This window comes from Mus musculus, chromosome 18 (assembly GCF_000001635.26).
Source record: "Mus musculus strain C57BL/6J chromosome 18, GRCm38.p6 C57BL/6J".
Lineage (NCBI taxonomy): Eukaryota > Metazoa > Chordata > Mammalia > Rodentia > Muridae > Mus > Mus musculus.
In genome coordinates, this window is record NC_000084.6 from 53,478,361 (window position 1) to 53,502,500 (window position 24,140).

At 42.4% G+C, this 24,140-nt stretch overlaps 1 protein-coding gene across 5 annotated transcripts in view; it reads left to right on the plus strand.

Annotated features, from left to right (window-relative positions):
- Positions 1 to 24,140, plus strand: part of Prdm6 (PR domain containing 6) — a 111,950-nt gene that overhangs the window by 14,406 nt on the left and 73,404 nt on the right. Inside the window, exon 4 of one of the 5 annotated variants that reach the window (XM_011246905.3) lies at positions 14,432 to 18,543. The exons of the other annotated variants lie outside the window; for them this stretch is intronic. Coding sequence (XP_011245207.1) covers positions 14,432 to 14,521 — 90 coding nt within the window. The 3' untranslated portion in view covers positions 14,522 to 18,543. Of the gene's footprint in view, positions 1 to 14,431; positions 18,544 to 24,140 lie in introns of those variants that run through there. 5 annotated transcript variants of the gene reach the window in all.

Consider the following 24,140-nt stretch of genomic DNA (forward strand, 5'->3'; position numbering starts at 1 on the left):
AATGTTCTGTTTTTTAAAATCATTACCGTTTAGCTTAAGTCAAAAATATTAATGAAAACCAATATTAAATATATATTTCATGCTGCTAAATGTTTGCCTTTCAAAACCATCGTAGGTAATTGGTACCAGAAGGAAATGGATTGATTTTGTTTTTTTTGAATGTGCTGTGAATGCTTTTTATAAATGACTCTATCATGCATACATGCACACACACACACACACACACACACTCACACACACACTCACACACACTCACACACACATTTTAGGTGTTGAAAAATCATTTTGAATCAATACTCTTTTATTAACTTAAAATCATTTAAAATTGTTTCAGTGATAATATTGTAACTATAAATGCCACACTGTGTTTTATCTACTCCAGCTCATTTTGGGCAATTCGCAAGACGCCAGGGGAAGACAGGTTCTATAAATCTAGTTACATTGAACTAAAAATCATATTTTTCAGCAATTTATCATTTAACATGCCACTCTGTCCATTTAGCTGTAAATAAGTCAGTTTCACAGAATTCAAGTAATTTCTTCCTTGAAAATAAACCATTGTAACACGCCTGTTCCATCTTCAGCCATGCACCCCAACAGCTGGCCTACCTCCCTGGTGTTGCCTCATTTGATTTGAAGATGTCTTTTGTAGCAGTGCCTGTTTGATAGAGTGAGGGAGTTTTATAGTTTTACATAAACTGTAAAACCATCTGCTGCCTCTTGGAATGGTTTCCAGCATTGTGTTAAAAATCAAAGATGCAGTGCTTCATGTTGGCTCTGACAGGGTCTCTTTATAGTCCTTTTGGTTTAGGTCTCATAACACAGTACTCTCTCTCCTTGGTTTTCCAAATCCTTAAATGACCTACCTAAAAACAACAAATAACAACAACAACAACAACAACACTATTTGGAAACCCGTGATTGGCGAGGTTTCATGCAAACATGCATTTGTCGTGGTGTATGTGTCAGGATTAAATGCTGTATAAGGCTGACGTAGCCCATGCAGGCAGGACTATTTTTCTCATTTTATTCAGAAATTGATGTTTATTGGGAGGATTTGTCCACGAGAAGAAAATGATTCACAAGTGTTTCTCACTTTAGGCTGGCATTATCTTCCTCTGCCATGGATTATTTTTTAATTCCTCTGCCTTAAAAGCAGGACATGGGAAGCAAAATCAAAATGTTAGGGGTTACTGGAAAGACGAAATCCTCCGTTCCCATCACAGCATGCTAGCAAGCCGTCTGATGGAAATATTATTCTCAGAAACAGACAGAGGTGCTGGCTCATTCCCCTGTGCAAAGTATCGCAGTTTTAATTGTTTGCGGAAAAGCTATGTGTGGCCTTAGGACCACAAATGACTGTTGTGTAATTTTATGGGTTAAACACTTCTGATGAAGTGGGAAAATCTGCACTGTATGCAGCTGGGGACTCCTTCCCAACGAAGGGAGGTCCTCTTTCTTGCAGGGATGGCTGTGAGCACATTGGTGGTGTGCAGATGTTCTAAGAAGTTGTATACAAAATTGGAGCCTGCCTCTCTTTCGATCCCTTTCTGTTTTAGAGTCATATATGCTCCAAGATTTCATGAGTTCAGACATTCCTTGTGTATTTACACAAGAAACGCAGACTCTGGTGTAAGTACTTAGCATAAAAGCCCGGGAAGCCAGAGACGGTGAGCATTTACCGCCTCCCTCAGATAAGTTACAGAATTCCATTATGCAAATTGTTACACGTGTGTGACAGAGGCTGACCTTTTGTCATGTCAGCCCTCTCAGCGTAGGCCCCAGGCTCCAGCCTAATGGCTCAAACCCTGATTTACTCACTGTAATAAGGGCAGGAGGTCGAGCTTGTCGGCTGCCTGTTCGTACTCTTCTTGGAGCCCGGTTGAAGGCTGTTAACACAAAGCTTTTCAAAGTGAATTTACAAGCAGCACCACTGACAGAGGCCAATCAGTGCACCATAAACGTCAGGGCGGTGAGACTGAGCAGTAAGTAGAGCTCTGACAGTACACTATTGGCCAGAATCAATTGGCCAAAGATTAACCAAGATGAGTAAGCTTCGTCAGGAGGGCTTAGGGGAGAAGCTAAGTGTGCAGCCTGCGTTTCCGGGTGGACCCCGAAATCCACCTGTTAGTGGACAAAGGAGGGCTGGGACAGCTCATGTATGCTTTAGCAAGACGAGCATCATCCACGCTGGTATGATTGACTATTTGGGAGGTTCATGTGGTGGAGCCTGCAGACTCCGAGACTTGGTTAAAAAGAACCAGCCAACCACTATACCACCATTACCACCACCATCACCACAACAACAGTAACCCCCAAAATAAAAACTGGCCCAGCCTTAGGCAATAAAAGAGACAACCCGTTATGATATGGGTTGTCCAGGATACAGGATGTGTTTACTCTGGTACAATTCATTACAAGTCATTTATTCAGGTCCCAAAACTCTAGTGGTTTTTCATAAACGTACAGACACAAACACGCATGCTCATTTGCTCCTCCTGAAGCTCCTGAGCATGGAACTTTTGTGGAAGTCGCTAACGAGCGAGCGATCGCAGGTTGAGGGTCTGAATATCCATGAGATGCGGTTTCCCTGCGAGACGGGATGTTTTTATCATTTGGTGTAAAGACAGCCTAGACAACAATTCATTGAGCTCTGAGGGCATCAGCATTAAAATGGAGGGATCCATTAAAATGCCCTACGCAAGGATTTATAAATTAGGCAATTTCCTTGATTATTGCAATCATTTACAAAATTGATTGTTCCAGTGTGGTATAGACAGATTTTAGCAATGATCATTGACAGCGAGTGCATTTTCTGATATCTATAGCTACTGATCACTAAAGTAGGTCACTGTGCCCCCATCCTGAGGTCTCTGCTCTCAAGGTCAGACAGATTTCCTAAGAAGCCTACTGCTGTGGACCCTTCCTCATTTGTCTCCAGAAGAGACCCACCTAGGCTCCGAGAGGAAGTGTGGGTTGTTTTCAAGGCTTACAGAGTTTGTTTATTTATTATTTTCATGATGTCACCATACTGTGTGTTTTAGCCTAACCTGACATCCACTCCTCCTACCTCCTCCTCCTCCTGACCTCATAAGATTATTTTTAGATTTTTAATCTGTTTAGGAAAGGGTATGGAAACTGGTGGTGTGAATTACATCAGCAGCACGGAGTCATTTCAAAGGAAGTAATGTTTGCCAATTGCAGCTGCAAAGTATTTGTTTGATTGGCAATCTGCACATCGATAATGGGTTTTATTTGTTGGTCCTCAGACTTCTAATTATCCAATAGATATATCGTGGAGTCGCGCTGGGTTTTAGGTCAATTAATTCTGAAAGGCATAATAAAGATGTTGTTACAAAGTGAGAAATGCTCAAAATGCAGCAGATTTTTCTATACAAGAACACACATACGTTCACTGGTGCTTAATCACTAACCACAAACCACAAGTTGCTTTTATTCCTGAAGTATCAGTGATGGGCAAGCCAAATGTGTCTGCAGGGCTTCATCCAATGAAAGCTAGCTGTGTGGTTTATGCTTAGTATGAAATAACTGACTTCCAGACATTTGCTTTTAATCATTTTTCTCTTTTGAAACATTAACACAAACCAAGGCTTGTAAAATAATGACTTTAGGAGGGGGAAATCCCTTACACTGTTGTACACTCAAAAGGGGGGGGGGGGCTGGTTTTTGCTCTGATTGTGTGTAAAATTTTGACATCAAGGTAGTTCTTTATTTAAAAAGGAGCAATATGACATTTCAGAAAGTTCAGGAAATCGGTGGCACTTTTCGTTTATTTGGCTATCACTCCTCGATAAATCAGAAGTTCCCTTCCATTTTAGTCAGCTGAAAAACTCACTGCTTACAACTCTGATGAGAAGGCAGAATTTACACTCTCGGGCCGCAGCTTTATCTCTTTATTTTCATTTAAATAAAATTTCCCCCATAGCGTTTCTGGTTTCTGTTAAGTTTTTAAAAAGCAATGTGATCACCCTTGTCTCGGTCGGGTGAACTGTGAATGAGACACGTGGTATTTCAAATGATTCTCGCAGGGCCCCCACACTATTATTTAATAAGCCATAACCTACAATATGCATTTGTAAAATAATGTCATGGGATTAAGCCCATTTTTTATTAAAATGAACAGTGTTTTCCCCTCTGTGATAATTTTAAATTAAGGCTGCCTCCAATAACGAAGTGTCCTCTTTAGAAACGCTCGGTGTAATCTAATTCAGTAGAAACTTCTTAAGTGCCTCTTAATCGGAATCAAATTAAATGCAATCAAGGCATGTTTTCAGCACCCTGTGAAGCCCCCAAAGCTTGTTAGCCCACTCGGGGACAGTCATGTTTATCGCAGAGGAACAGTGAGTTCTGTCTGTCTGTTCACGAAGACAGCAGAACAGTACACAGCTCCCCAAACTCAGCAGGTTCTAAGTTAGAATGCAGCTTCTGGAACCGAGGATGTAAAATATATATATATATATAAACAGAGAGAGACCTGAAAACCAATCACATACCTAAGGAAAGCATTGAATGTCAGTTCATTGTGATGTGATGTTTCACTCTGTGAGATGGAAAAAAAAATCTCAGCATTAAGTTTTAAGATAGTATAAATGGATTTTTGCATTAAAAGTAATTAGTGTACATCATAAGAATTCAAATCATATAAGACTACAAACAGAGATGATAGGTGATGCTTTCATAGTGGCCTCTGAAGGAGAGCTTAGTACTCGAATATGCATTTATTTTATATAGAATCACTGTTGTGGAGAGAGATGTTTGAACTATGACCTTGATACTACAAACAACATCTGTATAGCAGCACACAGTGGGACCATTCTCACAGGCTCTCCCACAGACGTTTAAATTTGGTTCACAGCGAGCAGATTTTGATTTTAAGTCTAGTCTCAGGCACCCATCACACTACCTCTCTTGGTGAGAACTTTAGTTCAAAGTCTGCAGACCCTTTGATATCACAGAAACACTTCCGATGTTTAAATATGTTTTATGGCAGGCATCCTTAAAAAAAACCAGGGACCTTTTCAGTCCTGTAAGGAAACTGTAGTAGTCTTCCAAGAAGGAGGGCAATCTCTTTCCTGTATAAGAAGGGACTAACTACAACAACAACATCTTTAAAAAAACAAAAACAAAAACAAAAACAAAAACAAAAGCATCAAGATGTTTTGAAATGCTCTTTTAAAATATGAAGAGTTGAATTTACATAGTTATGTACTAAGAAACTCCTGAATCTCTCTCTGTATTAATCAGTATAGTGGATTAGTGTGCTGTATAGATCAAAGGGAAAATAAGTTGCACTTTTGTGCAACAATTGAGGAATTTTTTTTTCCACTTTCAGTTGTATTTTAGTAGTAAGTTTTGCCTCTAGTATATGCTACATAGATATAAAATAGTTTGGGCCTGGTAGAGCAAAAGGTCAAAGTATCATATATTTGAACAAAAAAGTCTTCATGAAGCCATCACTATATACCATAAATATGCACCAAGATGCCTTCTAAAGAATTTTATTATATATCTGTGAAAACAAAAGATCATATACACTAGTCCATAATATGCATCTTGGATGTAATTACTTACAACAAAATCAGGTTTAAATAAGACTTCGAGGCAATGTTTAATCTTACTCACAAGTAAAGTATTATGTACTAAAGATATATACCACACATTGTAGATATGTTTGAAATTACTAGATGGCCTTTGCTCTTTTTATTATATATATATTTTTTATTTTTAAAATCAATACATATTATAATATATATTTTTGATGGATCACATAATGTTAGATATATGCATACATTGTGTAATGCTCAAATCGGGGTATATCTATGGCTTCAAATCAGGGTGGATCTATGGTTTCAAACATTTATAATTTACTTCCAATGAAAATGATTAAAATGTTTCTAGGTGTTTTGGAGTATATAGTTCAATATAATCATCTAAGCCAGTGGTTCTCAACTTGTGGGTTGTGACTCCTTTGGGGGGCCCATATTAGAGATATAACACATCAGGTATTTACATTACAATTCAGAGTGGTAGCAAAATTACAGTTACATAGTAGCAACAAAATAATCTTATGGCTGGGGTCACCACAACATGAGGGGCTGTATTAAAGGGTTGTAGCATCAGGGCGGCTGAGAACCACTGTCCTAGGCTTTCAGTCATGCAACACAACACTAGAGTGTATTTCTTCCACCTGACTCTGTTAGTCCACTGTGGACAACATCTCTCCATCCTTTCAACCAAAAGGAAATGAGCTCACATTTACAGCTATATTTCTATGGAGGGTAAGAAGGATACAGGTATGGGCAACATATAGAACATTTGGTCTAGACATAACATCATTTCAGTAACTCAGAGGCCTCCTATCAATGAGCCCTCTTGAATATGGAATGCAGTGGGAATGGCTTTGTGATATCTGGAATAATCACAAGGAAACTTCAAGATGCAAAGACCGCTTGACCAAGGACCTCAGATCAGGGGCAATTCATTAGAGTGGCTTGACACTGGTATTGAGTTCTGAATACATCTCGATATCCAGCACACTGTTACTTGTCAATAAATATTAAATAACAGCATATCTTCCCAGTGGCACATTTGCCACTGCCTATAAAAATATGTGTGCTACTTTGTGTCAGTGAATATGGCCCCATTAGCACGTTGTACAGATCCAATCAGTGTGAACCATAGAAAAAAACCAAGAACTCCAGCTTGATAATCTGCAGCTAGAAATTTTGAAAAAATTCTAAGTGCCAACACATACAATAGAGAGCAATAAGTTAGACTAAAATCAACATTTTTCTAAAATAGATGTATCTCATATCAATCATTTCTATTATAGTGCCTGGAGTTCTTACTTTGATGACAATTCTAACAGGCCATCAAAATAGGTCTCAGCTGGGCCAGCAAGATGGCTTAAGCAGGCCATAGTCCTTGTCGTTAAGACTGGCCATCTGAAATTCTACCCCTGGGACTTTCATGGAAAGAACCAACTCCTGGAAGCTTTGCTTTGATCTTCACATGAGAACCATGACACACATGCTTGCCTCTGCTACAAACACACACACACACACACACACACACACACACACACACACACACACACACACACCACACACACACACACACACACACACACACACACACACACACACCACACAAACACACACACACACACACACACACACACAGAGAGAGAGAGAGAGAGAGAGAGAGAGAGAGAGAGAGAGAGAAGATTAAAAATATCTCAACCACTCCAGCCTCAACCCTGACCCACAAGCCCAGCTACTTGCAGTACTGTCTGAGTTCTGTGTGTTGGGTGTCTGCTCTGATTCTCAGATAACTGGCTAACATTTTTGGTTTTTCAAGGCAGGGTTTCTCTGTGTAGTAGAGCCCTGGCTGTCCTGGAACTCACTTTGTAGACCAGGTTGCCCTAGGACTGACAGAGATCTGCCTGCATCTGCCTCCCGAGTGCTAGGATTAGAGGTATGTGCCACCACACCTAGCTAACTGGCTAACCTTTGGCAAAACTATTAGCAAACAGATATTAAGAACAATAATCCGGCATATACTTGTCATCGTACATGCTTTGGAAGGCAGAAACTGGATGATTGTCACAAATTCAACACCAGCCTGGTCGGCATAGTAAATTCTGGGACAGACAGAGCTAACAACAAGATGCTATCCCACAAACACTCAGGTAGGGGCTGAAGAGGTAACTCAGTCCATAGAGTGCTTGCCACACAAATTTGGGGGACCTGAGTTTGATCCTACAACCCATGTTAAAGGCTGGATTTGGTAGTGCACACTTGTAATTCCAGTAAAGGAGAGATGAACGGGAGGATTTGGGGGTGGGCCTCACTGCCTTGCTAGCCTAGCATAATCTGAGAGACCCAAATAAGTCTAGAAAAACCAAGGCGACACCAAGCTCCCGAGGAATGACACCTGGGTTTGACCTCTGACCTTGACATGCACATATATATATCCCAAATAATAATAATAATAATAATAATAATAATAATAATAATAATAATAATGATAATGATAATAATAATAATAAAATGTAGAACCGTGTGCTGAGCCAGGAAGATTGTGAGTTCAGGACAAATTTCGGCTATATAGAAAGACCCAGCCTTTAAAACACTAAATAATAAAAGAAACAATGTATACTGTATGTAGACAATTTACCATACTTTTGCCAACTAGTTACAAGGTAAGCTTCCAGTGATTTTATCTTACCTAAGAAGGTCTCAGTCTCTACTCACTAGAGCAGTGAATCTCAACCTTCCTAAAGCTGTAACCCTTTAAATATGGTTCCTCATGTTGTGACCCCAACCATAAAATTAGTTTTGTTGCTACTCCATAACTGTAGCGTTGCTCCTGTTATGAATTGTAATGTAAATATCTGATATCTGATATGTTGCTCCTGTTAAAGGGTTGTTGGACCCACAAAGGGGTTTCGACCCACAGGCTGAGAACCGCTGGCTTAGAGTCTAGGGGATACGAGAATCCCCAGGAATAGGAAGCCAAGCATCATTCAGGCTGGGGAGCCAAATGCTTTTGACTCAGTAGCTCTGGAGAAGGGGCCAGGAATTTTCGTTTTTAAAACAGGTGTTCTAGAACTATGATGGAAAATCAAAATGACCTTTCCATGCCTGGAGATTTTCACTTGTCCTGTTTACCTCTTATCTTTGGTACCCTCATTCTCTCTTGCCTTGCTTCTGCTTTAGATCCACGTCCTGTCCTATCCTGGCTGCATTCCAGCCCCTCCCTCCTTTATCCCTCCTACAATATGGCCACTCTGCTTTGGACAGTCTCAATCTCCCTCACCCACCTTCTCCCACCCCAAGATGTAGTAGGTAAGTTGAGAGGCAGGTGGGAAATGATAGGTATAAAGACGACAGAAGATCTAGACAAAGCCAAATCAACTCCCCTGACTTGCATCTCCTCTGTATTTCGGATCTCTACAAGGCTAGTCGTAAGGAAGCAGCGGGAGTGGCGGGTATAGTTACACTGTTTCAACTGCAGCGTGTAATTAGCTCCTAAGAAATCCGGGTGTGCTGTGGGAGGAGGTTCCGTCTGGAAGGCTTTCAGTGTGTCCTGCCCTCTCTGGGTCTGATCTGTGTAACAGGTGCAGCCTTATGCTCCTCAGCTCCCAGCAGTGTCACATCCAGTTACACTGTCCTTTCCGTCCCACTCCACCCCCTCCAGCCCCTTCTGGGCAGTCCTGTATCCTAGAGAGAGGCCATTGCTCCTTGAATTTTTGGCCTGTAAATTTTGTGGTTTGCAGTCTGTAAATTTTCTATATGCCAACTCTACTAGTTGACTGTTTTCCTCCGTCTTCCTCCTTGGCTTTCTGTTACTGCTCCTGCCCAGACCCCTGCCTACAGGTAGTCTGAATTCATGGCCTGTTCAATTTTATATTCTCACACTCAGAAGAACTTGCTAGTCCTTATTGTTTTGTTTGTTCATTATCTGACTGTACCCCCACCTCTGCCTTTCTTCCTGCCCCCTCCCTTTCTTTGAAGCAGGGTCTCTCTATGTAGCCCCGTCTGGCTGAGAACTTACTAAGTAGACCCGGTATCCTTGAACTCAGAGATCCCTCTGCCTGCACCTCCCAGGGGTGCCGTTATAGGCCTGTTCCACTGTACCTAGACACTTATATCCTCTAGTTTCAGAAGCTTGTGGGGGGTATCATGACTTGTCCTGATGTCGTTTCAAATTGAGTTTATGAACTGTACCTGCCTTAGAGATTCTAAAACAGGCATCTACCTTTTCCTCTTTACTTACAGTCCCTTCAGCCGATGAGTCCAAAAATTTGAAGTTAGTGTAATTACTTCCTTAGATATTCGTAACATCAACAGCTAAATATACTTAGTACAGAGCTCACTCTGTGTGTGTGTGTGTGTGTGTGTGTGTGTGTGTGTGTGTGTGTGGTTTCTCTGTGTAGCCATAGCTATCCTGGAACTCACTCTGTAGACCAGGCTGGCATGGAATTCAGAGATCTACCTGCCTCTGCCTCCCAAGTGCCGGGACCAAAAGTGTGTGTCACTACTGTCAGGCTACCCACAGCTTACTTGATAAATACTTTTGTTCTGCAAGCAGTAGTAAATATTAACATACTTATTCTAAAGCTATATGCCAAGAGCTCTGCTAAGGCCATTAGAGGTATCTGGCTGTCAAGCTAGGGCTCAAACCCAAGGGTTCATTCATGTTTATCAAGTGGTCTACCACCAACTTACATCCCCAGACCTACAAGGGCTACCTTAAATAATCCTTAGTGAGTTAGGACTACTTATCTTTCAGATAACAAAATTTCCAGGCAGAGGCTGGGAACTAAAGTGATTCACTGAAGGTTAGATGGGCCAAAGGAAGGAGTTTTCCTTAGCCATAGCAGGGACCTTGATTGTTTTTGCTTGTTGTTGTCTTTTCTGCTTTGGCTGTCGGACTGCGGCTCCTATGAAGCTCTGGGGCCACCGTTTCTGCCACAGGCTTCATCATAGGGTCTGGATATGCCTTCATTGTGGAAAATTGCATTGGTTTCTTAGACCCCATCCATTCCAAAGTTCATAGAGAGCCCCCCACCCCCACAAGGCCCTTGGCATAGCTAGTCCACTCTGTGCTCTGGAACAGTAGGCTGAAAGTTATATTCTCTGAAAGCTTATGAAGTGCTAGGACCGTCAGCAACTTCCATAGGCAGCACGTAGGGAAGAGCCTTCCGGGGCTCACATAGGAAGATGAACCAACTGTCTACGGCAACTGTTAGGGAAGGAGGGGAAATATGACCTGGAAGTCACACACAGGAAACCCACAGAGAATGGAGAGTAGGAGAAAGAGGTCAGGAAGAGATAGAATAAGCTCTCAGTTGAGCTAACTCAACAGTTCCCGTTCTTCCTCAGGAGGCTGATTTCCATGGCAGTGATCCTACCCAGGCGTTTCTTCTCTAAGGATGCTCTTCTTCCTTATTCTGGTCGGCTCAGTTCACGTCTTCTGCTTTTTATGAACTCACGGCTCAGAGTCATGCTCGTCCCGCATGCTTTTCTCTTCATCTATGGCCTTGATAATGATGAGGTTCTGCTTTATGGCCCACTATGGCTTGTAGCCTTAGGTCTCTAAGAAAATTCTCTGTGAACATAATTTTATCTGTCTACTCTGAACAGGGCTTACTTAATTACTGAACAAACAGTTGAACATTTACATCTGTCCCTCCCTCCTTCCTTCTTCCCTCTCTTTCTCCTCTTTCTTCTTCCTTCTCTTTTTTTTTCTTTTATTAGGTATTTTCTTTATTTACATTTCAAATGTTATCCCCTTTCCTAGTTTTCCCTCCACAAACCCCCTATCCAACATCCTCCCCCCTGCTTCTATGAGGGTGCCTACCCACCCACCCACCCACTCCTGCTTCCCTGCCCTGGCATTCTCCTACACTGGGGCATCAAGCCTTCAAAGAATCAAGGGCCTCTCCTCCCATTGATGCCTGGCAAGGTCATCCTCTGCTACATATACAGCTGGAGTCATGGGTTGCTCCATGTGTACTTGTGGGAAGCCACATGTGCCGTTGCAGAGTGGCACTGGCTACTGCTGGCCACCACGCATAAGTTTGGACAAACAACCAATGTGTACATATGCAGTAAAGCTTTTTGCCAAGATACTGCCTGGCCCGGGCATGATAATGAGGTTTTGAGAGTATAACCAATCAGATGTGAGACATGCAAATGAGGTATGATAATGAGGTTCTGTGAGGTACTGAGAGAGAGTAACCAATCAGATGAGGAACATGCAAATGAGGTACAGTGCATAACCAATCCGGCTGTGAGACACGCCTCTCCTAGGCCTATATAAGCAGCACCAGTTCTGGGCTTGGGGTCTCTTCGCCTCTGCAATCAAGCTCTCCCAATAAACGTGTCAGAAGGATCCTGTTGCAGCATCGTTACTGCTGGCCAGTCAGGCGTGCACAAGATGTACTCTTTGGTTGGTGGCTTAGTCCCTGGGAGCTCTGGGGGGGCGTGGGGAGGGGAGAGCTTGGTTGGTTGATATTGTTGTTCTTCCTATGGGGTTGCAAACTTCAGCTCCTTCAGTCCTTTCTCTAACTCCTCCATTTGGGGTCCAATGGTTGGCTTCGAGTGTACTAATCACTTGACAGCGTGAGTGTACTGACTCGGGCTTGCCAAAATATCTGCAGGAGAAAACACATGGATAAACTCCCTTTACACTAATGGTCTTCGGAACAACAGTGAACATTTTACCCGCCACCTTTCAGCTTACAAGACATTTCACAACCAGCTTTGTGAGCTGGCCCTGTTTCTGTGTTCTCTGGATCAGGGAGTGCTCTGTCCTGCTGGTGGGACTGAGATGAGGAAGCTGTGGTCTAGAGAGGCTGTCTGCTCAGCTCTTCCACGCAGGGCAACATAAGGCTGAGTTGACTCGTTTGACCTACATGCTCTGGGGGAGCTCGCCATCTGTCCAAATGCTAGCCTGGAACTAAACGCCTCCACAGTGCCGAAATCCCGAACAAATGTTGTGACAACATTGAACATAAGGCCTTAATTTTTTTTTCAAATTGCTTGCATTTACAGTTAATTCGATTTGAATTGTAAGTCCCCTCCGTGTGAGTGACTCATGGACTTGTTATTATGCTCTGTGTCTTCCAAAAATGTTCAAAACAGAAAGACATCGGGGTGCAGAGTATGCATAGTCAAAGTGATACTGTACTAGTTTCAAGGCAAGAGAGTTTAAGTTGCCCATATCACATCTGGTGTTCTGGGTCTGGAGTTATCAAAGAAAACAGAACTCGCTATCTTTACAAGATACATTTGGATCAGTGTCCACAGTGGTTATTGGAGGGGATAAATATACAACTCGAATTCAATTATGTACCACAAGTAAAAAAAATATTTTTTCCCCCTGTAATAGGACATGTGCTTATGTCAGCTGAAAAGTCTTGTCCAAGGTCAGATGTTTTGGGACAGGCGAGGCTTTGCCGGTTATGATGGAACTTAGGAAATGGTTTCAACAGCGAATGCTTTTCACACTATAAGGAAAACTGGAGAGGAACAGTCAGGAAATGTCCAGACAACAACCACATAAACAGATAATTGTTGAAATATTTGGATAATTTTGAGAATAAATGCAGGCTGAATTTTTGGACAGTGAAATCAGCTTTCCATAATAACTCTGTCTCCTAGCCAGTAATTTCCTTGTTCCTCCTAATTTACTTCATTTCTTTGTAGCCGGCAAATTCCTGTGTTCCATACCTCAAATAAACCAGCTCTCTAGCTACCTGGTTCTGCTGCAAGCCTCTTGAATTGCATCCTGCCAGGCAACTGCATACAACAGGGACTTGCCACCCTGCCAGGGAGCTCTGGAGCCCAACAGAGCTTGGTCTCTGATGCCTTCCCAGAGGGCCTCCATGGCTGCCCAGCAACCTAACAGTTCATTTAAATTTGGATCCGAGTCCAGAGCAACTCTTCGAGTTATGCAATGGTAATTCTTAGACCTCTAGGAAGGGCCCTGAAGCTAGGGAGAAGACAAACACATTCGGACCCCAGCTATCTCTGCTAGGGAGCTCAGAGCTCAGCCAAGGCTGGCCTGCTTGAGAAAGGCTGTGGGTCATTTGAGGTACCTTCGGTATTTGGCCTTTTTCCCCCTCCCAGCCAAAGTGGGACAAGAGTGGCTTCTGCATCTGAGAACCCTGTTTAGTGGCCTGGCCCGATGGAAAATTTCATGTTTTTAACTTTGGAGCGTGGCAAGTTTGTGTCTGGAAAGTTTAAAGTGGATGCTTTAGAGATACTTTAGAAGTAGTAGATAATGACCAGGAAGTGAGATGGGCTTCACTTCCATGCCCTTCATTCCTTTCCTATTTGGTCAGAGTCACCGATGCGGTTTTCTGGCATTTGTAGTTCTCTAGTGATGAGCGGTCCACTTCATCTCCCTGAGCCTGAAGGAGTTAAGGGGCTTCATTAGAGACAAATGGGGAAGGTGTCACACAGGGAGAAAGATGCCATCCCAGGCTTGTGTGGTAACATCAGAGCGAGGGGTAGGTCAGAAGCTGTGGAGGTGTGTGGAGTGTCGACCGAGACTGTTCCAGCTTGGGAGATATTCATGGTCTGCTTAAATGGGCCATGAATCTAGTTATTCAGCCTTTATTTGGCTTGTTTCTTTATGTGCCAAGTCTATGTGGGATGAAGAAAGACTGTCTTCTTAGGGAGACACAGTCTGTGCCCAGGAAGTGCTTATAACTAACGAGGAAATTGTCAAGTGCTCAAAAGAGAGATTTATTCTCTTAAATAAGTTAAACATCTTCCATGAGCATAATAGAAGGGCCGAGTGTGCGGGTGTAGCGGCGCGGTTGAGGAGGCGAGTGAGGTTGGGGAAGAGAGTCATTTCAAGCTTTGGAAGTGAGTTTGTAATGTGGCATTTCCAGGTTAGTAACCACAGCAGAGAAACTAACGGGAGAGACGGAATTCAAAGACCGCAACAACCGACTGCAAAAGTCAGAAGGACCGCTGGGTAAGATTGTCCTTAGGAGCTGACCTGAGGGCCCGAGAGACAGCTCAGCAGGCAGGGGCTCTTACCTTGCAAGCCTGGTGACTTGTGTCCAGTCCCTGGGACCCATGGAAAGACGGGGAAGAGAGAAGCAACTCCACGAATCTGTCCGCCGATCCCTACAGATGTTAATCTTATCCAGACTGTTTGCCAGAGTTCGCAGGCCTTCCAGAGCATTTGACTATTGTGATGCCTTGGGCGTGGGATGTAGGCACCTCGTTTGATGGTCCAGGAGTAGCCAGGCAATAAGTCCTGGTGGAACAGTGCTCTGAAGCGAAGCAGGCATTGCTGTACGACAGATAGCATTTGTGCTGTAAGCTATTCTGTAGGTTTTATTGTTCCCTTCTTTCTCTTCCCCTCTCTGTCTTTTCTTTCCTCTTTACTTTGCTTTTCTCTTTTCTTTCTTTCCAATGGTGGGGCCATGCAGTTAGTTGTAAAGTCTTTAGCTGGCACAGAAAGGAACTGCTTAGGTTTTGCCACACCACCTACCTCTTGGTAGATTCAAGATCCAGGTGTCTCTCCCTTTGTCTAGTCAGTGGTTTTCAACCTGAGGGTTGCGACCCTAAAAGAACATTAAAATCCAGATATTTACAATTTGTAATAGTAGCAAAATTAAAGTTATGAAGTAACAACAAAAATAATTTTATGGTTGCAGGGGAGGGGGCTGGTCACCACGATATGAGGAACTGTATTAAAGGGTCACAGCTTTAGGGAGGTTGAGAACCAGTGATCAAGTCCTTCAGGAAACAGCAGTGAGCTGTGCGAAAAGAGGGAGAAAAGAAACGCACAAAAGCTCAGAAGGATTCCACGAATGTAGGAGCTCAGGGTCGGATGATGGACGTTCAGGCTCCACTTCTGGAGAGAAGACCTGGGCTGAGGATTGGCTGTTTCTGAAAGAGTGAAGAGGGAACTCGAGGGAGAGGTGGTGACATTGAGTATTTGATCTCAGGTGCCCATCAAGGCAAGGTTTGGTTTCTTTTCCAGGGACTGCCTTGGTCTTCAGCAACATCATCGTACACTACTGTGCTATAGTGACCAGAAGCTTCTGTGGTGATGCCTGACCCTTCCCCCTCTTGGAATTAATGGAATGCATCAGTTCATGGGCTAGAGATTAGAGCCCAGGGTTGGGACTACTAGGAAAGCTGTCTTTTTGGGTGGCCTCACAAGGCAAGCTTCAAGACTCCAAGCTGATACTTCTGAACTTTCTTCTCTGATAATCTATAATTTTCTGTTTTTAGAACTACAGTGTCAGCAGTGTCAGAGAGACCCATCTCAGAAGATTCATCCCTTTAAAACTACCAATGATAGCTCTTGTTTGCAAATTAAGCAACAGAAAGGAATTTGAGCAGGCAAGCTAAAGAGGAGATAGTGTAAATTTAAATATATCCCTGGTTCAAATACATCCATGGCTATGCTACTAAACCAAACCAAGCCAGTTTTAAATGTGGTTAAAAAGTTGTATTTTAATCTATATCTCAGCATATTCTCATGTAAAAGATTTGAATTTTAAAATGTAACTCCCCACTGTTCACTCTGTCCTTCAATGTCTGCTAGCCCATAGACATTTGTAGAGTTATCTTGGTCCACTTCTGAGTATTCTTTTATTTTATGGCGAGTGTGTGTTTATTTATCCTCAATTGACTTTGTCTCGAAAAGATCTTGAGTATATCTTATAAAGTTGAAGTTTAGAGATGGATAAACATTTTGAGAAGATGTAAGTGGGAAAAACATTTTAAAGAGAAACAAATGTGTATAATTTAAAAAAATATTCTATGCGGGAAAGTGTTGCATCTGAAGTGTGCTGTTTTGACATGGTGACCTATCATGGTCCGCTTCCAGGTTGTCTGCTGCCTGTTTGTACAATGGAACCGGAGTGACCATAATGGGAAGTTTTACCCCAACCTGGGGACCTCAGTTGGCCCCAGTCTCTACCCATGGGACAGAACTGACTAGTAGACAATGCTTAGTTTCTCTTCTAAATTAAGGATATATTTTCTTCCCCTTAAGCAGGTGGTTAATGATCACTGTCCATAGTTGAGAAAATACATAAAAGAAATTTAAATTTGCAGGGCTTACTACCTGGGGGAAAAAACTCTCTAAACCTCCAGAGAAAAAGTTTTATTATTTTTTCCTAAACATTTTAGGTATGTATTTCTATTATGTTAAAAATAGACTTTCCTAAAAATTATTATCTATACTTATCCTGGTATAATTACTATTTTTGTAATAATTATTATTTTATTATCCACTGAATAGATAAGTCAGAATTTGCTTAATTGTTTCCTTATTGCTAGACATTTACAACTAGGCTAGTAACTAATATTTTTATGACTAGTGAGGGATTTTACACATGTTTGGTTTTATGGAATTGTGATTCAAACTGCACTCTTATGGCTCATTTCTCTTATGGGGTTATTCAAAGTGATTAGTATATACAGATAGGTGTTTATTAAATATGGGTCACGTTTTTCTTACAAAACTCTAACATTCTTTAATTTTTTTTTCAAGAGTGGGTTTTGAAAAGCTGCCTTAAGGGCCCTTCCTTCTGTTTTTCATGCTAAAAATTGTATGTGCTGGGGGTGAGGCTCTGAGAAAAAGGCCTGGGGTCTCACACAGGCCAAGTGTGCATTCCACTGCTGAGCTACCTTCCAGCCCTGAAGGCTGAAGTTATTGGATTCACCGAGTGTCGGTTCTGATGTCCGTGAAGACCTAGCCCCCTTCTCTTCAGTTTCTAAGAAATTTCAAACAGACCCCAAAGGATGTAACGATGGCCACAGCGTGCATGCGGAGGTCAGAGGAGAGGTTGGGAAGGTGGTTCTTTTATTCCACCATGGGTTCCAGGGACTGAACTCAGGACATCAATCAGGCCTTCCAGCCTTCACCCACAAAGCCACCTCACCGTCCATTATCGTTGGTACATCAGGCCACATGCTAGGATTGCTCATAAGTGTCCCAGTGACCTTCCTTGTTGAAATATCTTAATGTAAATCACAGACACCACAAAGCCTCACCTACAGGCATCCCAGAGCTTATCTCTGAAAGATATGGATTCAAAAATTACAAATAAAATCCCCCACATAATCGCCTGAAAATATGAACAACCAGTTTCAATTTAATATCCAATTTCAATGTGCCCTCACATGCTTTTCATAGTTGGTTTGTTTATCTTTTGCATCTTTGTTAATGTGGGACAGCTCTTGCTTCTCACCTCTAAGCTACTGAACCTGCGTCACCAGGGATGCGGTTGGAAGATGTACAGTTTGGAAAGCTCAGCAGGGGATTCCGACGAACAAAAGAGCACGGGCATGGGAATTCCCATATAGAGGAACAGATTTTGTGATGTCTTGTGTATCTGTAATCCTAGGACTCAAGAGATGGAGGCAATAAGGATTCCGAGATTCAGGCCAGCCTGTGCGACATAGAGAGTTTCAGGCTAGCCTGAGCTACAGTGTGAGCCTTAGTCACAAACAAATGCAAAGAGGCAAATTTAAAACACCTTTGGAATGAATTTTTTTCTTTTTAGTCAATGAATAAACTTTTCTAAATATAGTTATCTCTAGTTGCCCACTTACTCATTTCTCAAGTGTGAACGGTTGGCACACTGGGTTTTAGCAGTGTGAGCCTCTACCTTGACTGATGACTGAGCTGAGAAACTCCCAGCTTCTCTGTTCCTCCCCTTGCTCATCCTTGTCTGCAGGTGGTTTTTACTGCTTTCTCGTGTGCACTGCCTGTTTTAATCCCTCAGTCTGTTGTGTCATATCTGTGGTTATGGGACTCTTATTTGTGTATTTTTTTTCTTGGTTTTAGAAGGTAATTGTTATAGAAAGCTAAAAATAGAGAAGAAATAAAAACAAACCTGTAATATCTGCTTTTCTCACATTTCATTTTTTCCCTATGACAATATACTTTCTTAAACAATTTTAAAATCTAATGAGTTTTGTGACTTTTATAAAACACAATATGCTGAAATTAAAGAAATAAATACTTTAATAGCTGCCTGGTATCAAATATATATATAAACACACACATATGTATATATATATATGTATATACATATATAATAGATACACATATATAGTCTCATTTTGGGTATTTGACACATTTGAATTTATGCTATGAAAAAGTTTTATGTTACCCATAACTATATTCTTGGTATAATTTTTATGACCCTGAGAAGAGTACTTCACATTTTGAAAGCTTTTAATTCAACCTCCTTATCTTCAGAATTATATCAGCCTCTTTTCTGATTGTGTGAGAGAGGGTTTGCTTCCCAGTCCCCTGTCTACAGTGCAGTCTCTTTCTGTGGTAAGCTACTCTCATGCGCTTGGGTATTCGTTGTATTTAGCACAGTACCTTACATGTGCTTCTGAGGGCCATCATAACTGGTGGTTTCCTGTTTGTTCATTTTGCCTTGTGTTAGGAGTATAACTTCGGAGGTCTTTGAATGTCTAGTCCATTCAGAACCCTGGGCTCTCATTAGAGGATTAAAGAGCTCAGAACCATGTGGCTGCCTATTGATATATCTGTCTGTCTGCCTGTCTGTTTATCTATCTATCTATCTATCTATCTATCTATCTATCTATCTATCTATCTATCTATCATCTCTATATAATCGCTTTTAGATCATGTATTGTGGCAGAGGTAGTGCAATATCCAGATTCTAGAAGTAGCTGCATTTCATGGGAACTTGGTCAGTTATCTTTAGGATCTGTCAGGTCGGAGGTTTGCAGAAATGAAAGTCTTAGATTGGTTGCTCATTCTCATTTGTTTCGTTCCTCATCTCTGTCTGTGTGTAACCTGGTACTGAGACTAGAGATATAGCATTCCTGGCTTCTCCCAAGCAGGCTCTGCAACTACCCAGGGAATGTTTGAAATGTGATTCGCACTCGATCCAGAACCCTAGCTATGCCTCCGGTTTCTTCCGTGGCTGCTCTAGTTGAACTGGTGCAGTTTCATCTATCAGGAGTTGTATGGGCTGTCATTACAGGGAGACTAAAACAAGGAATCATATGAAGAAGCAACGGAGAGAGCTGAGATCTGGATGGGGGAAAGGAATGTTCGGGTATTTGAATAGATTTAAAATTACGAGAAAGGCACAGCTTGGGCGAAGATTGTTGCCTTTAAACAAAGCTCAGAGCAACGGGATGGAGGCCAGAGAGGTGCACTGCGTAATTTCCCTATGGGCCAGGGCAGGCTCAACCTCAGACACTGCCTACTGGGCTGGGTGGCTGGTCTAATGTGGAAGTCAAGCCACACATGCATTTCTGTTGTGCAGCGACTGCCGTGCAATGGAACAACCGCACCAGAAGTCACTGTTTACGTAGCCCGACAGGAAAAGCCGATCTGGTGATTTTCTAAATAATTATTTCAGTGTAGATGGCTCGCAGGATAACTCAGACTCCAAAGGAAAGGATTTTTATCTTAAGTTGTTCACTCTAGCCACTCAAACTGGCAGAATGAGTGTAGCCAAATTTCAGTTTACTCTTGTGTGTTTAGACACACTTCATATGGTGCCTTGTTTTAAAAGACCTCCAAGTATTTTTATTGAACAGACACAGGAAGTTTGGTTCTCAAGGCTACAGCAAAAATCTCACTGCTCCGTGGATAGCAGGACTGATCCAAGTTTGCTCTTCAAAACAACAGTCCAGCTTGGAGCTGGCATTTGGAGCAGGGAGCTTTGGTCTTTCAGAGCTGCAGTGTAACACTGCCCTCATTTAGGAGGCACAGGGTTAGGGATTAACAAGGTTCTTCCTGGGAGCAAAGTAGACATGCTGGATAGCAGCAGAAACCAAACATTTCTACATCCAGAAATTTATGGTTAAGAGCAGAAATATCTGGAAAGTTGGCTAATTCTGTCACTTGTTAATTTACTGGCCCGAATAAGGCGTTTTACTTTAGAAGACTCGGCCCGTGGAAGGAACGGTCTTCAAACTCGGCATTTTTCCTCTCTATAAAAATAAAGACACACTATGGAGTTTTCTAAAAGTAAGAAAGTAGAATGAGTAGAAATAGGTTCACAGTAGTTCAACTAAGATTGGGGAAAATTTTATACTTAATGCTCCATTTACATTTTGTATTCCCTAAAGGTTTGATGATACCATCTACCTGCAGAGTGAGTGTGGGGGACTTGATAAAACTTGAAACAAAAACAAAATGTGTCTTGTTAACCCCCACCCGCCAGTACCCTTTGGAAGCTACACACACACACACACACACACACACACACACACACACACACACACACACACACCTTATAGGGTCCAGAGACTCTTCAGCCACGGGTACCTTTTTCACAGCTAATCCAGTTAGGCTCCTAGTACATTTTAAGTCTTGGTGACTCACAGTCGATTTGTTTTGTTGCCTCATTTAAATTGCGATGTCATAAATCACTCCATTTTTTAATCATTTGAGTAGCAAACACCCCAAAGCATAAAAGTTAAACAATGTTAATGGGGATTTACTTTGGGTGCCATTGTTTTAATATGACAAATGGCCATGCATCAAGCTGCGTAGCACAGTTTATTTATGCAGACGTAATTAGGCCTTTGAAATGAAATATACAGTGAACCAGTTGCCAGAAATGCAAAGTTGGCTTGACACGGCCCCTCCTCCCTTCATCTTACTCATGTGGGCTTGATCAGTTTAAGGCAGATTGCAAGCTAGGAATACTCTTGCTTTGGGGAAAAAAAGTTACTCAATACTTGGAAAAGAACTCCCCCCCCCCCCCGAATTTCTGTAGGATAGATTTGAAAGGTAGGAAAACAAGAATCTCTGGCTGGCGTCAGACATGTGGAAAAGAGGCAGTTTCTCAGAGTGGCCTCGCTAAAGAGAAAGACTTTCAGGCTCTGAAAGACGCTGAGTTCAGTATGTGGGCTCTGGATAGGAAATGAACAATGTTCTGTCTCAAAGATCTTGGGGAACAACTTACAAATGGACTCTGTCTAGGCTGAACTTTGCTCTGTCTGTCTGTCTGTCTGTCTGTCTGTATTTACTCTTTTGGGCTCGTGTATACCAGGGACTTATGATTGGAGAGATACTACTTTAGGGTCATAATGACACCCTAATATAAAGGATGTGTTTGGTGCATCAAACAGTTCCTTGGGATGAGAAACACCCTGAATGGAATTCTTCAAATCCATTTTGGCTCTGAGACATCTGTGCCTAACTAGACTCAGGGTCCCTCATTCATCTGAGTAGTTTTGGGTAGTGACTTAGATAGGGTTTCTACAGCTACAGTGAAACACCATGACCAAAATGAAAGTTGAGGAGGAAAAGACTTATTCGACTTACACTTCTATATTGCTGTTCATCATGGAAGGAAGTCAGGAAAGGAACTCACAACGGGGCAGGAACCTAGAGGTAGGAGCTGATGCAGAGGCCATGGAGGGATGCTGTTTACTGGCTTGCTTCCCATGGCTTGCTGCTTTCGATAGGATCACCAGCCTAGGGGAGGAACCACCCACAGTGGGCTGGGTCCTCCCCTCTCAATCCCAAATTAAGAGAATGCCTTAAAGCTAGGTCCGATGGAGGCATTTTCTCACCTGAGGTTCTCTCCTTTCAGATGACTCTAGCTTGGGTCAAGTTGACATAAGAGTAGCCAGCACAGGAAACATCCGTGAAGACAGGCAGAGAGACTCAGGGCTGCCACCAGGACACCATGAGTTATGTCACACATTGGGTAATCACTCCACTTTGCTTGGGACAAAATGTCAAAGCAGGGGAGCAAATATTTTAAAGTCTGAAAGTAAGACCTGAGTTGGGTCAGTGTATCATCTGCCACCCTGATCCCAGGTGAAGTTAGTGTAGTGACTTTATAGCAGCAGAAGAGCCAGGACCCCTGGAAAAGGCCAATACTATTTGAATGTTTTCTCTGGGCTCAGCTAGTCAAGAAAATGATCTTTTAGCTCAGTGGTTCTCAACCTTTCTGATGCTGTGACTCTTTAATACAGGTCCTCGTGTGGGGGTGACCCACGACCATAAAATTATTTTCATTGCGTCTTCATAATTGTCATTTTGCTACTATTTTTTCTATTTTTTTATTTTTAAAAAAGATTTATTTATTCATTTAGTGTATTTGAGCACACTGTTGCTGTCTTCAGACACACCAGAAGAGGGCATCGGATCCCATTACAGATGGTTGCGAGTCACCATGTGGTTGCTGGGAATTGAACTCAGGACCTCTGGAAGAGCAGTCGGTGCTCTTAACTGCTAAGCCATCTCTCCAGCCCTTCCTACTGTAAAAACCGGTGTTTTCCAATGGTCTTAGGTGACCCCTGGGAAAGGGCTGTTCGACCCCCAAAGTGGTTGCCACCTTATACCTAACTCAGCTTATCCCTAAACTCAGCTGTAGTTTATTACTTTTGTGTGCACCTGTGCTTGTGAGCATGCAAAGGCGTGGGCCAGAGGACAACCTCAGCATCATTTCTAAGATGCTACCCACCATTTTTTTCCTTTTACTGAACGTATATTTTTTCATATAGTGCATTGTGATTACAGTTTCCCATCCAGTTTTCCTTCACACCTCTCAGCTGCTCACCACCTCTCCCTGCCTCGTCAGTCAGTCAGAGACAGGGTCTAATGGAGTTAGAAAGGCCTGGAACTCACTACGTAGCTCAGACAGATTTGACCTTCCTGCTTCAGCCTCTCTCATGTAGGGATTACATATCGATGCTGGTGTGACTCACCATGCTTCTGTAGGCTAAAGGTTTGTTGTCATCAATGCTCTGGGGCAAATGGGTCAGCAGTCAATCCAATGGGAAACCATAGCTTCAAAGTTTAGACAATGATAATCCCACCTTGCTCCCAATACTCCCTGCTCATTGGAAGTACTAGGGGAAGTGTTAAAATAATCAGTTGAGAATAAGACCACTACCACAGTTTTCTTTGCGCCAAATCTGAAGCAAGCTTTAATTAAATACTGGCCAGGTTGATGAATTTTCACCAGGTCCATTCCAGGGGTTTCCAGAAAGTAGTACAGTTTGCAGAGGCTCATAAAGCCAAACCTACAAGGCTACGCTTTTCCCACCAGATCCAATCAGGGGCAAGTATGTATCCTGAAGTGCTTCCTGTCTGGGTATCTCCCACTTGCATGTGATCAAGCACCTCTGGTGCAGTTGGGGCAAACTTGTTTAGGGGAGCAAGAATAGGTGGCTTGTTTGTTATCTTGCATGAACAACAGCCTTCAGTATAACTGTAGCTCCTACGGAAGCTGACAGGTAAGAAGGAACATGAAGAGAAACCACAGGCTGAGAGTAAGTTCTCATTTCTCCTTAGAGCGGCTCTTTGGGAGGTAAGGGACCACTCTTCAAATGCTGGGGTGGGATGCACAGAGGAGGCAAATGTGGATGTGCTCTGTGAAGCCATGTAAATTTGTATGAATTCAAACCTTACTGCATAGATGGCCACTAGCAAATGCACACCTGAATTCCAGAGTCAGTAATAATGTCCAGCAGTGTTCATTAAACCTGTGCACCCATGCTTAACTCAATGAATTATAGGGTATGTGTGACACCTTGCATGACAGACAAGCAGGATTTGGGGGACATCAGATAGAGGTTACTACGTAGTTTTGCCAAGTACCCAGCTTC